General features: G+C 37.4%; 1 protein-coding gene across 3 annotated transcripts in view; it reads right to left on the bottom strand.

Moving 5' to 3' along the window:
- tfec (transcription factor EC) overlaps window positions 1-21,755 on the bottom strand; it is a 59,874-nt gene extending 38,119 nt beyond the window's left edge. For 2 of the 3 annotated variants that reach the window (XM_017683318.2, XM_017683314.2), the window contains exons 1-2: window positions 21,654-21,755; window positions 9,429-9,606 (exon numbers count right to left, since the gene is read on the bottom strand). In XM_017683318.2, coding sequence (XP_017538807.1) covers window positions 9,429-9,605 — 177 coding nt within the window. In that variant the 5' untranslated portion in view covers window position 9,606; window positions 21,654-21,755. The remainder of the gene's footprint in view (window positions 1-9,428; window positions 9,607-21,653) is intronic. The other variant, XM_017683315.1, reaches the window with a different exon arrangement.
- Window positions 21,756-22,279: the final 524 nt, after the last annotated feature.

Raw genomic sequence — 22,279 nt, forward strand, 5'->3', positions numbered from 1 at the left:
TCCCCACTCTATAGTAATTAGCACTCAGGCAATCAGTATCTAGCTAGCATTCATTGTTGAAACATAGTTGAAAAAAGAAACCAGCACCGCAGGAAAGGTGTGCCAGAGAGAAAGTGTGCTGGAGTCCTGGCTGCACACACTTTAAAGTGTTAAAAGTTTATAAAGGACTGGGCATTTGATACTATCTGAGTGGCTTCTGCAGATTTTTTGAGCGGCTGACACATTGGAGGTCACACATAGTAAACTGGGATCACACAGTGATAACTTTTAAGTTGTTGCTAAACTGAACTGAAGCCACTAAACTCACTGAACACAGATAAACAAAGATGGAGCAGCTGCTGCTGCTGCTGGTGGTGTTTCACCACCATATACACTGACACAGTAAAGAAGAAGCAGGTAAACGTCTGTAAGTGAGAGTCGTGGATCAAAAAATGCGATCAGTCTTGTAGTTTTAGAGTTTTAGATGTATGCTAACTCGATTGTGCACATGTCATTAAAAAGCTAATTAGTAAACTTCACTACAGATGTGAGTGACTTTTCACCATTTTTTCTTTTTTTACTTGCTGTATTTTATTCTTTAATGCTATAACTTAGACCAGCTTTTAGAGGACTCCAGACTGAGTCGGTGACCAGTTTACTCTACTAGCTTATTATCAGAACATCAGACATCTTTGCTGAACTTCAGCTCATCTGAAATGCAATCGGGAGGCAAAAAACATGAGACTGTGTCCCTCATACTCTACTTAATTCTCTCTCCAACTGTCGACTCCAACTGACCCAACAATCTGCAAACTAGAGCCAACCAGTACAGTCTTAGCAAGACTGAGAATCAGGACTAAAATCAGGTTGACAAACACAGGCCAAAAATGTGATTTAAACCAGGATTTTACATTAACACTTCATCTGAACGCTACCTACATAAGGACTGTACAACACTTTTATAAGTATTCTATAATTTATTCATGAAACAACGCTTAAATATTTTTTGACAGCTTATGCCAACAATTGCAAGACATGAGATGTGTTATGATAAAAAATGAAGCAAGTAATAGAGTTAATACAGTTATTACGTCATGTTATTTTTTAATAGTGTAGGTTATCTCAAGTAGAAATATGTAGAAATGAAATATTATCCATTACTTGTATCTGATGCTTCATAACAAGTTAAAACAAATGACTCTCACATCACTGTAAGACCCTATTTTATCAACATCATTTACTTCAAAACACTTTTTATGTCATCTTAAAGCTGCTCAGATGTATTGCACTATAAATATGTTATTCAGTGCCCATGCATGTGATATGAAATCCCTATGTAGAAAACTTTAAAACAAAGTACTACAATTTTTTCTTTCCACAAAACAAGACTGCTCAACAATAACTTTTCATAAAATTCAAAACATAATTAAATATGTATCTTTCTATTTACAAAGACAAGTGTGGTACTTAATGAAAGTTTAGAATCCACATATTCAATTTAATTAGCTATGAGTGAGAAACAATTAGTAAAATACACCATACTTTTGTTACATTTGTTGAACAAATGTATCAGAACACTGGAAACTCGACTGGAGCATTCAATGTCTGAACAGGATGCTACAAGCACAAATGTAGGATTTTTAGAGGACTTTGTAAAATCAATACTGTAAAGGCCAATATTGCAAAAATTCTCAGGAAACAATATATTGCACAGCCCTTATTCAGTAAGTTCCATTGAGTATGTGCATGTATATATTCTACAGACATGGGGAACACCACCTGTGACCTTCAGCTGGGAGTTCTTTGTAGTTTTGTCTCAAATCCCGCCTTGTTTTGTCTGAGCTGTAGAAAGACACTGCGATGCAGGGTAGGTCAGGTTCTGATCCACATGGCACACAGTACAGAGCATTTAAAGGGGCTCTGCTTTAATCCTATTAGTGAGGAACAACCCTCATAGATCAAAGAGACTAAGAGAGGGGCCTTATGACAAGAAGCATCAAACAGCAGGGCATCCCTACACTTACAAAGCAAAATGGACAGACCCAGTCAGTCAGTTCCTCTCACCATTTTGAGGAAAATTCTGTTCAACATTTAAATCTAGTGATTGATGATTGAATCATGATTCAGTTGGCTGATAAAATAAGAAGGAGCTTGTTTGGATGCAGCCTTTGGAGGTCATTCCGGGCAATAGGCCATCGCTTTGAAGAAATTGCCTATGTCTAAATACGGGACACGCTGTCTGCCAGAATTATGGCTAATAATGTTCTGCTTCCTCCCACTGTATGCTGTGCCCTTGGAAATTTTGGAAATACATTTTTGTTTGCGTGCCTGTCCCCCGCCTCTCTCCTTGTCTGCCCAGTGATGACAGAGTGCAGCTGAGGACAGACTGATATGTTTCTAAATTATTTGTGTCTGTCACGTTCTTTCTGCTGTGTCTCCAGTTAACCCTATTATAGAGACACTAAATGGCTGATTGATTTATATACCATGAAATCCATGCTGCTTATTGGTTCCTGACATGACACAAACCTTTAGAAAACACATAAACACAGTATCACTGTCATATGAAACCCTCATAATTTCCTTTTTATTTGTTTTTCAATTAGATTTTTTTATAAAATGGTAACTTTTTTGGAGAAGGAAAAACAACATTCTTAATTTTGAAAAAAGGTTAATGTAACATTCATTTTGGACCCATTCAATGGTCTGTTTAAAGATTTTAACACAATGCAGAGAGTAACTGAACTATATATATATATATCAGCTTTAAGTGCACATTTTAGTATGTTATTCTGTTATAATTTTAGAGAGTTTTTATGAGTGATGATGTACTACCATCATACATTTGAGTCAGTGTAAAAAATATGACATATTTATGTTTTGATAAAGTAAACTTACTTTTCAGACTTTTCAAATTTGGAGACATCTTGGTTTCCTTTGAATTTTCTCTCTATTCAATTGTCCCTAAACATTTGCCAAGCAGTATAACTACCTCTGCCCCTTTAAGATTAAAAATGTCATAGTGTAAATGCTGTAAAACCCTAAGTAAAATACAGTTCAAACATATTTTTACAGGTAGACACTGGTTATCATAACTGTTTTATCATTCTTTTTCAAAAAGTCCACAGATCTTGCTTTGTCACTAGGGTTTGCCTTGCTTTTGTAAATTTGAAGGTAAAACTACAGAGGGTTCACGTGTTACACAAAAAGAGTTTGATATTGTTCATAGGCATATATGCAAACTAGGCTGCCAAAATAGCCTATTTTTAATTCATTGTTTTTGTGGTGTCATGAAAACGAGTACATTCATATACTTTTGCATTTATGGACTATTCTACAGAATTAGTTTAAACTGTAGCCCACACAAACAATAAATGAATAGATAAATAAGTATTCAGGCTATAGATTTTAACAAGGAGTACATTATTATTTATTTAATGCAAGACATTAATTGAGATAAGCCAAATATTTACAAAACCAGATTTAGAATTTAACAAGTTTAGCCCTGGCCATTGACAATGAAACTGTAAGAAGTGTTTCAAGCAGGACTGCTTACAGGGCAGCCAATCAGAGAAAAGGTCATTTGCATACATATCTTTCAAAGGCACTGTAACAAAAATAGCCTTTTTTTAATGCTCAGAGATAAAGAGAGGTGGGAAAATGTTTTTAGTATATAAAACTACAAAAACATCATACGTGGCCCTTATGATCCAAGAGAATTGATGCTAGCCTTAATCTGATGAGACCTGATTTTAGATTAGTGTCCTTATGCTGATATGGGTGCTGCTTATGCACCTACTGACCCTTTATCCTCACTAGAGGCCCAGTGAACCACAGCATGACAGGCCCAGTCTGGCCTTTAGCCAGTCGAAATGGGTGGTCTCCCCAAGTCACAGCTCAACCCCAGTGGCTCAGCCTGCCAGGAGCCAAGCCCCCTCAACATTCTCCCCTAATGGCCCCCCTCCATTGAACCCCGCCCTCCCGTACACAGCTCCACCTGCCCTGACCCTCACAACAACATGAGGCTCACAGCAGGGGTCTGCTTGTACATACACAGTTATGGATCTGCCTCTGCCTGTCTGGATGTGTGTGTGTGTGTGTGTGTGTGTGTGTGTGTGTGTGTGTGTGTGTGTGTGTGTGTGTGTGTGTGTGTGTGTGTGTGTGTGTGTGTGTATGGCTGTGGACAGTTGCCTTAGGGGACCAACTGTTTCTGAGAGAGAAAAACATCTTTCTCTCCTACACACAGGTTCGACCATGCACATGCACACGCACACACACACACACACACGTTAAACATAAAAGACTTCCTGTGGAAAAGACCAAACACAAGCCCACTTTGATGTGTCCACATCGAAGCCCCCAAACACCCCCTGAATACCCCCAACACCTCTCCCCCTCGACTCCCAAAACTGGCTGCTGCTCTTCTTCCTCCTTCTCAGAAGAAGCTCTTCTCTTTCCCTTTGAGAAATGTATAAAAATCTTTTTTGCCCTTTTTCTTAGCTTGTTCTTCCTTAACATTTTCTTTACATAAGCATTTTAATCTAAATTCCAAACAACGTTCATTGCTCTACAGCCTGATGCAGCACAATTCACAGATCTTCATTTCCAGTCTAAACAGCCATTAAGCGCAAGTTATTCATTTACCGGAGATATTTCTGAGGAGGTTAGATAAAAAAGTAGTCCATTTGCTTAATGAAGGAGAAATTAAAAAAGGTTTCCAAAACTGGAAAAAGAATTACGATATAGAGAAACTGGGGCCCCTAACAACCATGCTAGACCTGGTAGACCACTGAAACTGCCCCATTTAGGGAAGCAATGCTTAAAGCTTTCATCTTTGAGAGAGAAGAGAAAATCAAGCTCCACTCTTACTTCAGATCTGAAAAAATCCACAGGTGTTTCAAACAGGCTGTACTTATAAAGGGTTCATCAATGGTTTAAAATGAGATTATCAGCTGTTATTATTTAGGTCATAAACTTTGTAGAAGTAATCAAAAGGTGATCTGTCATATTTGATGCATATGAATATCTGATGAAGGTAACAGTTTAATGCAGACTGATAAAGAAGACAAAGTAAGGTCAGGAAACATCAAAATATGAGTCTTAACAGTATAAATTAATGAACAGATCACTGTTGCCCTTTAGACTGCTCTTATAGAGGGAGGTGTTTAAAATAGCTTATTAATGATATTAATTAGGTCATTAACTCCTAAGCAGTTACAACAAATAAAGAAGGCAACAGTGACTCATTGTTTGCCTCATACTGAAGCCACATTCATTCCCACTGTTAAACCTCATATTTAACAGTATAAATGAATATATACTCCTATACTTTATCTTCTCCATCAATCAGCATTAAAACTGTCAGCTTAATCATATATTCATATTCATGAGATATTAATAGCTAATTACCTCAACTATTTGTGAATTTTATAGTGTTTATGACCAAAATAATAGCCATTAATAAACTAATTTTAAACTAGTCTTAAACCTTTATAAGGAGAGTGTTAGTCTAAAGAGGTATTCCTGTCCATCCTTCTATTGTAAGAAGACAACTCAAGACTATGAGTTTGAAAGGATGTGTAGCTGTCAAAAAGCTGAATCAAGAAGAAGCATCATGGACTGACCACCCCAGAGTCCAGACTTCAACATGTGTTTGGGAATATATGGTTTGTGTTTTTGGATTCTTTTGAGAACTCAAAGTAAGTCTCCTAAAAGGAAGCAAGCTGTAATAAAGATAAAGTGTGGACACACTAAATACTGAATATGTTCATATTAAATTTATTTTTTGAAGCTTCTGTGTAATTTTCTGCAAAATGTGTGATTTCTCCTTTTATTCCTGATGCATTTAATGGCTGTTTTGATTGTGAGGTTTGGATAAATGAAGGTTCGTACCATGAATTTTAAATAAATGAAAGTTTGTACTGCACTTTTTTGACAATTATAATTAATTAGCACTGATGCAGCTGAATCGCCATCTTGTTTCTGAATGTATCACAATGCACTGATGCATAAATCCACCTCTTTTGTGCAGTTTGGAGAAATGTGTGCCCACACACTGAATAGCATGATTACAGTGACACAGGCTTCATGATCTCTCGGCACTTAGCAGGGACTTATTGCCCAAACAATGCTGCCACCAAATCCACAGGGTCAGAATTCCAGAGAAATGATTCCTGAGACACAAAGAGCCTTTTGGGTGGTTTTTGCCTCAATGTGCGGACATTGGCATGCATCTGTAATCACATTATGAGGTTAAGCGCCAGTAGCAGGCAGGAGAAAAGCTCTAGGTCTCAGCTCCAACCCACATGCACTCATTCATGCATATACAAAAGGTCACAAACTCACACACCAATACATACACACAAAAAAAAAAACAAAAAGAGCCAAAACCTTTCAATAGGTGTTCAACAGAACATAATTCTTTACTTAAAAGAACCTTTTTAAAGTTTACATATTGTGAACTTTCTAAACAAACTACATTTTCCCCAGAACTGTGCAATCAGGCCAAGAATTATTTAGGACCCTTGATTTTTAAGTGTGAATACAATAACTGCTGCCTCGGACTAACTAAATCTCCTTAAACTAATTACAGGAACTCCAGTGCAAAGCTATTCTTAGGTTATAGGAGTGTCTAATAAAACTTTAGGCCTGTGGGCAGGTCCTGACCATGTGAGGGGTTAACTTTTCATAATATTTTACCCTTTCATAGCACTTACAATGGCATTCACATGCACTTGAGGATCAGTGGATCACTGATTGAGAACTCCACACTTTTAAAGGGCCCATGATCTATTTGTCCTCAAAGGCCCACTTATGACATTTGTGTGGTTTTATGTACCAAAAACAGTGATTTTTACATGACTCTTTCCAAATTCTCTTCATATCTTAGAATTAAAGGCTGATGTTGTTATTGTGCCTTTAAGACAAATCCATGTAAATGGCCTCTGTTTTAACTGGCTACTCTGTATTGAGCCCTAGTCAAAAAGTTCAGGCGGAAATATGCTAAACACTTTAGAATTTCAGCAGGAATGGGCAGGGTTAAACAGCTGTGTACTGAATATGTAAATATATGTATATGTGCTGTTTTTTCATGTCATCAGGAAAATAGTTTTATGAGAACAGTTATTATGAGAATAGTTTTATGTCAAAGGCTTTTCAAAACTGTCATGAAGCAATCTTGCAAGCACCAGCCAAAATCTTAATATACATTTTCTGTGATATAACTTTTAGAAGCATTAAACTCCTCCCTCCTATCACAACTACTGTGAACAATTTGGACTCTGTAAGTTTCTCCTTTTACCTTATACTACTCTGAATGACTTTGTTTACATCTTACAGATTGAAAAATGGTGTAGAATTTAGAATAAAAAAAACAGCAACCCTTTTAACAGCATATGTATAAATATAATAATGCAATTATTAAACATTCCCACAGTGTAATCCTGCTAAAAATCTTAATATTTCAATTTCTCTCCTGAGACCTTTTCAGTTTCAATGAGTCAGTACTGAATAGTTTGGGGGGAGAAATGAGTGCGAATGGAAGAAAGTTTATGAAATGAGGAGTGTGCAGTTTTAAATGAGGACTGTAACAGTCGTGGTGAACATGGATTTTCCTAAGTGGAAGTAGCTAGAGGAAGTGTAAGGCTTAATTTTTCTGAATTGGAATCTGTCTGTCACTCTGCCGTATAGACACTCCACATTCACTCCATTCCACTCCACCCAATTAAAATAACTGTCTTTACTGCTTCTATCAGTCACTCACACCCACACACGATCTTTCATACTTATTCACTCACTCACTTGACCACCTTATATGACCCATTAAGAATCATGCACTCATTTGCTGTTTCACGTTTCACCTTTGACTTCCATATTTCACTCAAATCAATCCAGCATTTTAACTGTGGGGCCCCAAAATACTGCTCTCAGCTCAGCTCCTCTCCTTTGTGTATCTCCACTACCTATCTGTCTCTAACATCACAACCTAGAAGCAGGCTTACTTGTAGTAGGTTAGAGGGGGGCGCATCCCCCTCCTCAAGTGGCACAGCCCTAGTTTGCCAATTGTAATTGGTCATCTATTGAGTCTGATGAAGTGAATAGAGATCAGCCTATTGAATTTAATGTTCAGAATGTGGCACTACTTGACAGAAAACTCTCCAAAATATTCAATATATCAGAGCAAGTGAGCTGTGAGAAATGGTGACAAGAACTTAGTTAGCGTGTATCATGTTAACTGTCCTAGTTAAGGTGGAAGCTTTGTCCACTTTTCATTTTATCACTAACGGGTAATCTCACTATAGCAAAATAAAGTAGGCAATGATGATGCATCTGATCCTGGACATCACGTCTTCCAGCCACTTCCCTCTGGTAGAAGATTCAGGGCCTCAAACTAGCACAACTAGACATGCTAACAGCTTCTTTCCCTGAGCTGTAGTGCTCATTACCCACGGTGGCCACCTCCCACTTTAAGCTTAAACTAAACCAATAAGCACCCTTACTGTCTTACAGTAACTCCTTTGTAACATAATGCTTATTTGCACAACTGTACACGTTAACTTTTAAAATATTTAATGAATATGTAATATTCTAGTTATGCTATATGTCTACTCAGATTTACATATGTATAGATACTTATGTCTGCATATGTATAGATATTCAAAAGGCTCTAAATAGCACCCAAAAGGGTTCTTCTATTATTACAAGTTTGTTACAACATCTGTAGAAGAACCTTGTTTTGGTGCTACATAGAACCCTTAAAAAAAGGGTCAATATAGAACCATCTAGAGTACATTCTCTATCAATCTGAAGAATACTTTCATGATGAAAACAATCCTGTAACTATGCAAAATGTTCTTTAAGCATTCATGGTTTATAGAGAATCATTTACTTTGCCATAGATCCACTGAAGAACCATCTATTTTAAGAATACACTTGGCAAAATAAAGTGATTCTGATGTCAATGATGATAATGATGATGATTACGATGAAAATGTCCAGAAAATGGTGTAAGCTAGCTAATTCAAACTGTGATTAACTGGCTAATTGCTTTCGCTGTCAAGTTAACAATGCACTCAAACTACTAATGTTATCTATAAACGATTTTCAAATTATCAGCTTTTTTACTCTTTTCTTTCTTTCTTACTTTTCTTTCTTTAAGAAGGCAAAGAGGTTTGAACACCAGCCTCCCTCCATCCCAGCAATCCACCACCTTAATGTTGCTGGCTGAACTCTTCTTCAGCTCAAGCTGGTTTAATCTTTGCCCTACGTTACACTTGCATTGGATCAAAGTAGGATAAGGCTCTTTGAGGTTATCAATCCTTTCAGATCCTCTATGTATTTAATCATTCCGTCTTCTACTGTTTGCACATTTTCATAAGTTGCTCTGTATAAATGAATCTGCCAGATAAATGTAAATGCAATAGCTGTAAAGTGAATGAGGCTGCATGTACCTTCCAGGAGGCATAGGACTGAGTCCAGGCTGGAGGCTGAAGGTGATGGTAGGGGTCATACTGGGAATTGGATGGGTAGGTGTGGGGGGCATGCCATGGACCAGACCCCCATTCAGTCTGCTGGTTCATCCCACTCCCTGTAAGAGTAACAGGTGTGTCTAAGTGAGTCTGGAACATTCTGGAACACAAGAAAATGAAAAGACTAGAAATCAATAGAGAATCATGGTCAAATCCTGAGTAATACTGCATATCATCATATGACTAATAACTAATAACTGGCACATTTTATTCATGATTGTAATCCTTATTGTGTCCATGTCTGTAAACACATCACCTGACCTATCCAGGCTCTGTCTATAAATATGTTCTTCTATAACTACGGATACTGATATAAGAGGCTTTAGATTTAGTTGGTTGTTGATTTATTGGCTGATGTTACGATAGTGGCTTGTTCATTTTTGTTGTTCCCCTCCTACAATTACCTTTAACAACATGCAATAACAGAAACAGTCCAGCTCAGTATTATGGCATTTTAAACTCAGTGCCATGTAGCAATAAAGCAATGAATTTTATATCCATAAACTAAATTTACAGTAGAAAAATGTCTTCTTTGGTATGCTGATTATGCTTTTAGTGCTTCCAAATGAATATACAGCTCTAATAAGAGGCAGAGTGCAACAAATAAACCTCCTATTTAGATTGTCACACACAATCTGTTGATATATGAACCCAATCAGAGGATAATTTTAGCATCTTAGAACTACAACTAACTCTTTGCTTCAGTCTCATCATCCCATATAATAATGTCGCCCATTCAGTTGCAAGTGACAGGCAGCATAACTTGGAGAAATATTGTGCTTGAGTGTTGTTGTCACAGCATGACATTCATTTACACAGTGATTCAATAACATGAATTCCTATATTTTTAAAGCCATTTACAGATGCATGAAATGATATCCTGCAATGTCAATGATATCCTGCAAAGCATTTCAGTTAGCCATGCACCTGGGTCATGGCTTTTCATTTGCTTCAATGTTCTATAAAATCCAAATCCATCTTCGGTATATATTCTCAGTAGATGTTTTTTATCCCACTCATTCTGTGGCATGAAAATGAAGACACTTACAGGTCCACTGGGTGCACCTTCGACACAATCAATGCAGTAAAAATAAATTTCTGCTTTTTATGATTGATTAGTTTCACTGACCTGTTGATGCTCCACCCACAAATGCAAACAGTTGCTTTCTGAACAACTTTTGTCAGTGTGGACAAGCTTTAGAACATTAATAAAGAAAAAAACATTTTTGTTGAACCAAATGAGAAATTGTAGCACAATTTATGTCTTTCAGCGATGCTGCATGACATTGAGATTTCTGTTTAAGATGGTAACGCTTTACAACAAAACTACCTTATAAATGGTTTATTCCTGGTTTATTTACTAGGTTATTAATCATTTATTAGGTCAGAAACACCTTAAAGTCATTCATAAGAAGTCATAACACAAACCAAAAGGGTGACAGTGCCCCGATGCTTGCTAAATATTGAGGCCACATTCATCTATACTGTTAAACCTCAGATCTTGCTGTTGCTGTTAGCTTACTTTGTCTTCTCTGTCAGAATTATGCCTTATATATCAGCTTCATTAGATATTTATATTCATTAGGTCACTGATGCCCTTTTTATTTGAATTTAATAAATTCAAAATTGGAAATTGAACTGAATCAATAATATTTGGCCCCACCTGTCAATTACCTGCAACCCATTCCATTAGCTATGAGTATACAGTAACTCACATACACCCATGAATGGTCTCTAAGGACAATACAGGACCCTTGGTGCCTTTTTGGCTCGACACTGATTGCTACAGTATGTCATCACAGTGGAACGGTCAGCCGGTAGTGGCGTCCCACCAGGGCACTGTCCCACAGCAGGGCTGCCCCTGAGGACAGGACTTTGTTGGTGCGATGCCTGCGTGACAGGGCCTGCCTCTGGGCCCATGGCACTCCAGGCTCTGCAGCATAATTGGCTTATCAGGAATATGTCTTTTGAGCAAGTGAGCGATTGTGCGATCCACACCGCTTCTCCTGAATGAAGATGGGGGCTAATGAATATGAGAGGGACAATGGCAAAGTGGCGAGGGACAAGGAGATTAGCCCGCATACCAGAGCTTTCTGTTCTAAACCCAGCCAACTAGACAAACATTACGCCCTTTCAAAGTCCCGTAGGCCTTGGCAAGTGAATGTGTGATGTAATGCATGGTCTTGCCATAATAACTCACTTGCTACTGCATGAGCTGGTTATTATACAGCACTAAAATGAGGGAATGCATTGAACCTACTCTATTCAATGGGTGTCATCATTTCTACATGAATAAAAGATGTTACATCAGCACAGTTTTGTTTTACAGTTTGCTTACTTTTAGAGATAAGTATGTTGATTTAATCTTTTATTCATGTGGACAGTAGGCACACATTTTAAACAAGAAACTCTGAGGTTCCAGTCTATGTCATATAGTCTCCATTGGTCCATATATGTATGCATACAGAGTTACAGTAGGTAATCTTGTTGAGATGTAGTTCCACAGCTATGATCTTGCAGCTGCCCCTTCTTCATCATTGTAATGTCCATCTATTAGAGTCAACTTTGGGACCAGATTGTGGGCTCCATTGGCCGGAGAAAGAGCAGAAAGAAGTGTGAGAGCCATAACAAGCAGAGCAGGAGCTTTTCAAAAAGGAGGAAAGGCTCTCATCCACCTCCACCTCATATGGGAGGTAATTGGCAAATCCCTCTCTTTCTCTCCTCACTTCACTTCTTCTGGGAACAGTGCAATCACCGTTAAATGTCCTCCGTCTCGCTCATTCTGCCTTTTTTTCCCCCTTCCTGTCGCCAGCATTGCAGATTGCTGGTGCTGTATAATTGCTGATTCCAGAGCCTGGTCAAATCTGAAGATGGCCCGAAGAAGTAGGGTGAAGAAAAAAAAAGCATAGTCTTGTCCATCTACATTCCAGGGGACAGTGCCTAGTTTAGCCTGCTCTATTGGAGACAATTGTCCCTGTCTGCACTTGACTCAGGGCTGTGTCTGTGTTGGTTGCTTTTTGTGTGGAGGCCTTTTATAAACTAGCGAGCCTGTATTCCTCACAAACAATGAGGCTGTTTTGTGCAGATAATAAACTAACAAGGCCTCTTTCGATAGGATAATGATGCTAAACATGGGCTTTGTTACTGGCACCTTCTCTCTGCTGTTCTGCACTTGTTGGCAAATATTTTTATGCCATTTACCAATTGTAGCCTTTAGTGATACTTTCGCTAACAGTGAAGGCCTATATTTGAGCCTCATCTTGTTGAAAGACCTGTGTATGCTATTTTTGTTTAGCAACCTGCTCTAAAACACATTCTTACCATGGTGTTAGAGTAATATTAGCATCTTGTTTTTATTGGTGCTTTAGATTTTTACCCAATTGTTCACCCAAGTTTAGCCATCCAACATGTTAACTTCTCCTCTATCACATGACGCTACTGAGTTGAGAAGATGGAAGCTAGTACATGTTTCTTCACCTTTATTATACCTTTACACATTTTTATAGGTTATATATATTTTTTTCCTTCTTCTGAAAAGTTACCATTTTGGTCATATTATGGTTTCAATCTGACAGTGATGTTACATCAAAATACATTTTTCACTACTACAAATTATGCATTGCTATCATAATGCTATGCATTGCTATTGTTAGGGCATCAGCACTAGAAGACATATCACAGGTCTGTAGCACAAGCCGACCCAGGACGTGTGCGTGGTTGACACGAAAGCTATAGAATGAGAGAGAGAATGAGACAGAAAAAGAGAGAGTGAGAGGGTATGTGTGCTAGAGTGGTCTCTCAGGATGTGTTATAGTCTGATGAGCTCTTCTTTCCCCACGGGCCTCATTAAAAGGCTTCCATCAGGAACAGCACTGTGTGACACTGCACACTTTCACTTTCAGCAGCCTTTCAGCTCACAGCTCCTTTCCTCCCACCAAGGCCCTGGCCACAAAAAACGAAACGCTCCTGTCCTCTCGTTTATTCTCTCGGCCTCACTGTCTGTCAGGCGCTCAGAGCACTTTGTTGAAAGCCTTTCAAGTAGAAGCACCTATTTATTTGCTCTTTTCACGGCTAATTCTTTTGCTTTTTTGTTCCTCTCAGGCTTCCCTCCAGCTCTGAACAGAGCAGCATTGGCTGCCTTCAGTGCCAGAGCCTACAGTCACTGAGCCAGGAGAATGGACAGGCTTAGAGACGGAGGACTGGACTTCTGCTCTGAACCATAGTCTGCTCACACAAATCAGTCTCCATGGGTAATGCTTTATTTTAAGGAGCACATATTGTTCTTTGTTCAGTAAAGGCCAAATTAGATCATTCTAAGTGGTTTATTGTTTATACAGTATAAACTTTAGTCATTAAGTTTTGTCTATAATTTGAGGTCTGTTATCATATATTATTAAAAATTGCATTATTAGTAGTAATGAAGCAATAAAAGGGATTTCCACAGTTTTAAAAATTTCTGCAAATTTCAGTCATTGAGATAAAGTCTTTCAGTGTGGTTTGTTGTAAAATGCTTAATTCTAAAGAAATTGACTGACTTGGATTTCTTTACAGTGGTGTGATCAGGGGTTACAATGTCTACAACAGAAATATAGCCATTTCATTTACTATTCAAAATGACCAATGAACCTATATGTATCTCTCAATTTGTATACGTGATGTTGCTGATGGCAAAATTAGATTTTCTTTCAGGACTAGTTCATAAAACAATGTTCAAAATCATGAATTGGGGGTGGGGGGGGGGCATAAATGTAAACTAAAGTAAGCAGTAAATGCATTCATTGAGACACATCATGGGACACATTGTAAATGATTCTCTAGCATGTTTAGGGGGCAGTGCCAGAGTAATGTTGTTTATTCGTTAGATATTTAGCTGTTTCTGATGTTTTTAGTACATATGCTAGTAGGATACTATTGTTATCTTCAAAAACAAAGGTAGCTTTGCATGACTGATTCTGTGTAAATGCAGACACTGGTTGGAAATAAATGTGCTGGGAAGATAGTTAATCAGTTAATTTGGACACTTCATGCTGTACTTCAACAGTTGCAAAAACAACAAACAAAAAAAACAAAAACAAGTTAATTAAATTGTAAATGACAATTATTTATACAACAATTAATTGCCAGCTAATACTTTTGATTGTGACCCAACTTCTTTTCTAACTATTCATTTCTATTATTTTAGTTAACTATGACAGGCAACCTGACAAGTTCACTATAATTAGCATTATCCCATTACATTTATTTATATTTCAAACTGGTGGTTGTGAGTTTTGTTTTTTTCCCTCAAACTCTGCATTTTAAAAATCCCAGCCACAGCAGACAGCAGACACAATCTCCTCCATCCCCCCTTATTACCTCTTATTACGTTAAAGTTGCTGAAATGGAAACTGAAACTGGGGAACACAGTTGCTGTCACAATATTCTTAACTTCCCGATTATTGCTCTTTAGTTTTGTTTTTACTTTTTTTACATCAGTAACAGTACCTGGGATAACATAGTAATAGCCTAGCACCACCTTAGCAACCACCTGGTATACCATAGCAACAGCCTAGCAACACCTTAGCAACCTCCAGAGATTTCTTAGCAATGACCTACAAACACCTTTGCCATCACCTGGGATACTAAAGCAATGGTTTTGGTGAGTCCATTTAAAGCAGACTTAAAGGTAAGATCACAAAGTGTTAAACGGGATTCCAGTAAGTACCTTTACATCCTATATTCTACTGTAAACATTGTTTAATGGCTTGGCTTTTTCATTCCATAAACATGCAAGGTTTGAATATTTTATTATATTATATTTTATTTACATTTTATTTGATATTATGTTATAGAAAATTTTATATCATAGAAAAACTTAAACTCCTATTGAATCTATACAGCAAATAAAGCAATAAACTTGACACTACTTAGAATCAAATGCTGCCAATTGTACACTAAACAAATAATATCTTAGAACAGCTCATGTGCAATAATTTGCATAACAAGATTTTAATAACGTATCTATTTACTCAACAGACCTGCAATTATATACTAATACTGGTCATACGTAATATATATACGTGAATAAAGTCCTACATTTTGTTTGCTTGTATCGACTGAAAAAATAACACTGAATGAAAATGATGAAATACCATGCAGTACAATACGGGGTAGCCAATCAGAACAGAGATCATTTCCATATCAGGTATTAAAGGTAGGTTACATTTTCTCCCATTTACTATTATCAACACATTACAACAGCTTGTACACTACAAAAATACTTCATTTGAAACACAAATTTAACTAAGTTAACTCAGATTGCTGTGACCATTCCATGCACTGCATTTTCCTGCTTGTTTATTTGAATATCAAGAATCCACTGTAATTACTGTGCAGTAGATTGAGATTAGAACATTGATCTCATGGCAGCTGCAAAGAAGCAGGCCTGCATTGTTAGTGCAGTATGTCAGAAAGCGAGATGAACTGTACGTCTGCTCTAATCCTGTTAGGACTGCATGCTGGCTTGGCGTGTGAGGTCACTCAGAGCTGCCCTCTGCATTCCCCATACCTGCCAACCCCAAAATGTGGGTTATGCAGACCTGTGACACCACTGCAGGAAACCCATCTGAAGGTGAGTAAGACCTGAATGGGACTTACAGTACTGAATGTTCATCTTAAATTCTTTCCCAGAACGATTTTCTGTATGACTCCATAAATTGAGTGCAATTTAAAAACTTCAAAATAGACAAAACTGCCAGCCAAAGTATACAACCAGGTAAAAGTGCTTCTCTGTAATTCTCCAAATAATTAGAACACCCATGTTTATGGTTGGCTTTCTACAGGCCTTTTTATTCCTTAGAGGTCTATAGTTAGCCTGTTATTGTCATTTTGCTATCCATTCAATTTAAGCCTACATTACATAATTATTTTTCAAGTAATTACATAGGTATGACGTAGCATTGAATTGTAATTACATTCAATTTACATAACATATAAAGAAGTATGTCATTATAAGCCTATAATTCTATGTTTATTGTTTGTTTCAATGTCAATGAAAAAACATGGCTAAAAATGTAAAGGATGTTTTTTTCTATCCTTTCATCAAATTTAAATCATGATAAAATAATGAATAAATATAAACTGCGGATAACGATTGAAAATTTGCTATTTCAATGAGCTACAAATGAGAAATAATTAAACAAAATATAAAAATAGCCATATTGAAACATATACACTATGCAGGGGAGTAGAGTTGTTTTTGTTATTGCTGTTGTTTTTGATGCCTTATTTTATGCATTATCATTGATATGGATTGAGCTCACGTTTCAGTAAAGGGCCTGGAAACGCTCAGGAGCAGTTGACTGTCTCTTCCAGACGGGCAGGGAGAGGGTGTGTTTGTGTGTGTCTGGCCAGCGCCCCTCTTGAGCTCGTGTCTTGGCTAGAGAGGAGGAAGGAGAACTCAGAGCGGCGAATAGGGACAAGACAAGGCTTTCAGTGTCATCTCTGATTGGTCAAGGGTGAGCGGCGCCTCACCTCCGGCTGAACTCTGTCTCTGGTACTGATTGGACAAGGGGAAGCGGACCTTCACTTGTGGCTGAACCCCGTTCAGCGACACCAACCAGAGAGTCTAGCCGGCAGCTCTTGAGCCATCACTCTGGGGCTGAAGATCATGGAGAGCTCCTTCATCAGCACGTCACTGTGATAGCACTCCACATAAGAGCACCAAACCCCCAGAGCTGGCCGCCATCAATGAGCCAATTCAAATCTCCCTCCCTGTTATTAAGCAATAGGACATCTGAGTGTGAAGACCAAGATTTTCAGCCCATGCCCTTTGTAAACTTAGCTTCCCTGGTCAAATTGCCTGTTCTATTGCAGCTGAGCAGTGTAAGTGTTCGCTTAGGGGCCTGAACCACCAGGGGTCCTACAATTATGATATAAGTGATACATTGTTTTTATATTATTTGCATCAGTCATGTTATTCACAGAAAACTCATCATTCGGACATTTTTTAAGATATCATCCCGAGATTTTCACAAACGTGCAGGTTTAAAATTTTAAATCAATATCACATTTATGATCATATGTAGTATAAGAGATATTTTACTATGATTTAAATTTGATTTGTTGAGCGTTATTGCAAAACATAACACTCTAATATATTTGCTATGTTTTTGTAATCTCTTGATATTAAAATCATCCAAAAAAAGAGGAAAATACAGAATTGAATATACAAATATCAATCAAATGTAAATACAATTATTACTTTCAAATGTAATTACACTATGTAATAACATTTAAACAGCATAGCAAAACAACAGTAGGACAATACTTCTAAGAGTTGTTTGATGTTTATGTGTTAGATGCTGTACCTCAGTCTACCACAAGAGGTCAGTGTATTCTGTGTATTTACTATAAACACAGAATCAGTCACATTCTGCATGTTCTTCACTGTTGATGAAAGCTTCAAGACTTGGCTATATCTTTTGGGCTTGGATTACTGCAATCTTAAATTACTTACACACTTTAACCGATAATTATTTATAAAATATCTGTGTGCTACAAATGAGTACATTCAAACATATCTAAATACAAACAAATGTACATCTCACTGTACAAGCTTCATTTTTCACATCTGATTCAACTCATCAGCTATCAGCACTTATAGATCTCAATCAGGTGCTCTGAGCAAGAAAAGTCTGACACTGTGTAGCACAGTAGGTCCCCGTGCTGAGGACTGAGCGGCAGAGGGGTCTGCCTTTGTTCTGCACTTGTGTGTGATGTTTGAGTAAGAAAAGGCGTGTGTGAGGAAATTGTGCAATAACAAACTCAACAAGAGCCAAATCATGACTGATTCATTCTATGGCACATTGCACCTCCACCCACACAAAGGCCAGCAGGCACACTTCTCCTCCAGTCCACACGGTTCACCCTCCACCCCTACACACTGCCCCCCGCTCTGCACACTGCACACACACACTGCTGTTTAGCGGCTGCAGATATCAGATGACCACCACTGTTATGCAATACATGTCTATGAAAATATCAGACGGAGTCTGTCTTTTGTCTGCACCTTAATATTTTTACACGACATCATCTTTTATTTTGTTAACAATTACATAAGATACCAGACATATGTTAGGCTGAAATCATCAGAGGGGAAAAAGCCTCATCAGAGGGGAAAAAGAATGAAACATATCCAATCCTGTGACAAATCAGATTCATATCAGTATCAGTAATAGCCAATATATAAGGTTTGATTATCAGTTTTGGTATCAATATTAAAAATAAAAAGTAGTATTGTGCCATCTCTACTCACCATCATAAATCAAGTATTAAAAACTCACTTTTAAGTCATAATCTGAATTGTGTTCATGCATATTTAGGAAGCATGGAGCAAACGAAATGTAAAACCTCTGATACAGACATCAGTGGTCAGTTTGATATAGCAATAAATGGTCAAACTAGTGCACATACAAGGCTGAGGAAAGTTTATATACACTGACTCTACTGTTTTTGATTGAGCGGCATAGAATTTGTGACAAAATTTTTAAAAATTGGAGTATCAACACAGTAAACAGAGACTCTAAGCAAATCTCTTCAGGCTGCTGAATACTAGCTCTGCTATGTAAGCTACAGCTGAGTAATCATGATCATGACATGAAAAAATGCACCATTACCTTCAACTCACCACAGGCTGAGTGATTGTTTGCCCCTATAGCACAGTACCTTTAAAATGCTCCCACCACTCTATCCAGCACTGCTCAGTCTTTCTGTGCCTCTCTCAGCCCTGTTTACTTCCCCCACATCCCAATTTCCCTCATATTCCCTCCTTTACAAGAACAATATTTCTCTGCGTTTTCCAGTCAGCCTCCGTCCATCACATGTCTGTGGGTTTTCAGAGCCACATCAAGCTGATTAAAATGCAAACAAAGCATTTGCGCCTTTTATCACAACTTCTGCTTTTACTAAATGTTCAGTTTATGTCACTAACTTAGATCAGTCAATTTTCTTTGAGACATTTCTCATCTGCTTAGGCCACCATGCTTTCCATGTCCATTATGCTCTACCTCTAACACATCAGAGCTGCAAGTTTATGTTTTAATTTATGGTAGTGGTTCTATAAACACACTGCTTCGGTTTTTGCCAAGTCATGGCCCACGTGTCATTGTGACAGTCATTCAAGTAACCAGCCTAAATGCCACACACTCTCTCCTGTGTTTGCACACCTCCAAGTGCATCGAGTGCAAAAGAGATCACATCCTCTCCAAACAGCCCCCCGTAATATGTGCAAAAAACCCCATGATTAGCACGATGGAAGATGGGTTTCCTGGACATATCAAACAAAATATCTGATGACCCTCAGAAAGAGGAAGTGTCTTTTATTGGAATGTTTACTTGCTGTGTCACTCTGCGGTTCCTCACTCACATAAAAAACCTCAGAAAAAGAAACGCATGACTCATTCTAGGTGGATGCGTGAGAGGTGATACGACATATGTAGAGCAAAACCTATAGATCTACTCAAGAGGGATTGTTTTATATGAATATATAAAATGTTATGTGCATATATAAATTTATATATATATATATACACACACATGTGCACATAACATTAATAACATGCTTGGCTAATGTCCTATGTCATATCTAAGAGAACCAGTCATTGCACCTCAGTATTGTTTGTGGTTGTCTATAAATCTGAAACTAAAGCTTATATATTTTTACATACATACAATGACCAGCCACTTCATTATGTACCATCTCCTTTCATTTGCACTCTTTGTCCACTGAATAGAAATACACTTTCTAGTTCTACAATTACTTCTCTGCATACTGTCCTAGCCCCTCTCCACCCATTTCTTCAATATACATTTTTGTTCATTGTGTTTATTTTATTAATACAAATTACTGACATTCCACTGTGTCTGTACCATAACACTACTGAAACTCTATCAAATGTTTTTAACTGCTCATTATGTGGCCAGGAGGGACAGGGGTATGGCTGAAATGTGGCTCTGCCTATGGGCTTTTTTGTGTTTTGGCAGTGTCAGCATTTTTATTTAAAAATTGATCTCTTGATAAATCAAAATCTCAACACCGCTTAATAAGAAATCAAAAAGAAACTGAAAACCAACTCTGGAAAAAAAATGCCAAAAGGTTTTATTTTTATAAGTTGAAATTTAGAGTTTAGGGTTTGGGAAAGCTGCCTTCCAACAGAGAGAACCCAATACATGATAATTTTGCACATAAGTAGCTTATTACTATCTCAGTTAATGCTTATAGTTTACATAAATCATAGCAGAACCCTTGTAAATATATATGATCTGATCTATTTAAATATTTTTTTGATTTGTTTTTTTTACTTTTTTGAATGTTGTAATATATTTAATAGGTTGTAGTACATCATAAGAGCTAAGATATCATTTTAATTAGGGTTTTCTTTTTTGTCTAAAATGCACAGGTACAGCTTTCCAAACAGTTTTCTATATATTTGTATTAATATTCATCTCTGTTGTTAAGAGGATGTGAATGATTGTCTACAAGAGAGACAGTAAGTATCTGTTTACTCGTAATTTGGGCAAAATGTATTTACACCACAATTTGACACCAGTGCCTTAAATTTCCTTGTTATAGAATATGATGAGTTATATGAATTTATTTTCCAGTTATTCATTAACAATGGGAAATGTATATGGATATGTTTGACATAAATCATCTTGAGTTATTTAATGTCATTAGCTGATTAATGTCATTAGCTCATTAGCCTAATATCACATTTCATTTCAGAATCAAATAATACACAACAAACAAATAATGTCTCTTTTCCTAACTGAATTAAAGAGAGCTGTGTGTTATTGTTTTGTAATCGTCCTCTGATATGTATGATATGATTATTGCACCAGGACATTTGAAATTTGTACATAAGCTGACGCCAGCAAATCATTTGATTGTGTGGTGGTTGCAGAGAAGTGCAAAGTAATGTCCAGTTCTAAATCTGTGTTCATTTCTATAATGAGCACTCGCACATCGTAATCTAGCCAACCATCCTTCTGCTACGTCATATTACTGTGCTAATAAACTGGCTATAGTCTTCCAGTGTTGATAAGCTCAAGAGAAATCTTGGTTAATATCATCAGTGTGCCTGATCTGAGTGAGGTAAATCTTCTTACCTGTGTGTGGCAGCAGGACTGAGGGACAGAGCTTGTCTCCGCTCACTGATAGACAGGCCCTCCTGATCTTAGCATTTGCCAGGAAGGCGTCAGATATAAAGCTTTATCTATTTCCTCTTTTTTGTCTATGGAACCGAGTGCAAAGGGAAGTTTCTGCACCATCTCCCACACTGGGTGAACCAAATCTCAAACTTAGAAATCGCCATGTGATTCTGCTCTATTACATAAGAGTGTGCTATATATCATGGTTTTCTGATGTGGACTGATGATAAATTACTGTGTTCATAACAGTGATAATATAATATTAATGGTAGAATATATGTTAGTTGGCTTCCGTGTTTCATAGAACTCAATAGCTCAATTATTCTCTGGTTAACTGCTACCTATTGCTGATAAAATGTATATGTACCTAATGGAAGTAAGCTGTCAGTCCTGAAATATATAAACCTAAATTATTTGAGATCACAACAACTCTCTTGAAAATAAAGGTTTCAGCATGCTTCCTGGCTTGGATGTTCTAGGACAAACCATAACTTGTTATGGAACCCTTTTACACTTTGACTTGGAATCTCATTTATGAAATGTTCTTTGGTTAAACAAAAGTGGTACTTCATGACATCCATCCA

The sequence above is a fragment of the Pygocentrus nattereri genome, chromosome 1 (assembly GCF_015220715.1).
Source record: "Pygocentrus nattereri isolate fPygNat1 chromosome 1, fPygNat1.pri, whole genome shotgun sequence".
NCBI classification, from domain to species: Eukaryota; Metazoa; Chordata; class Actinopteri; order Characiformes; family Serrasalmidae; genus Pygocentrus; species Pygocentrus nattereri.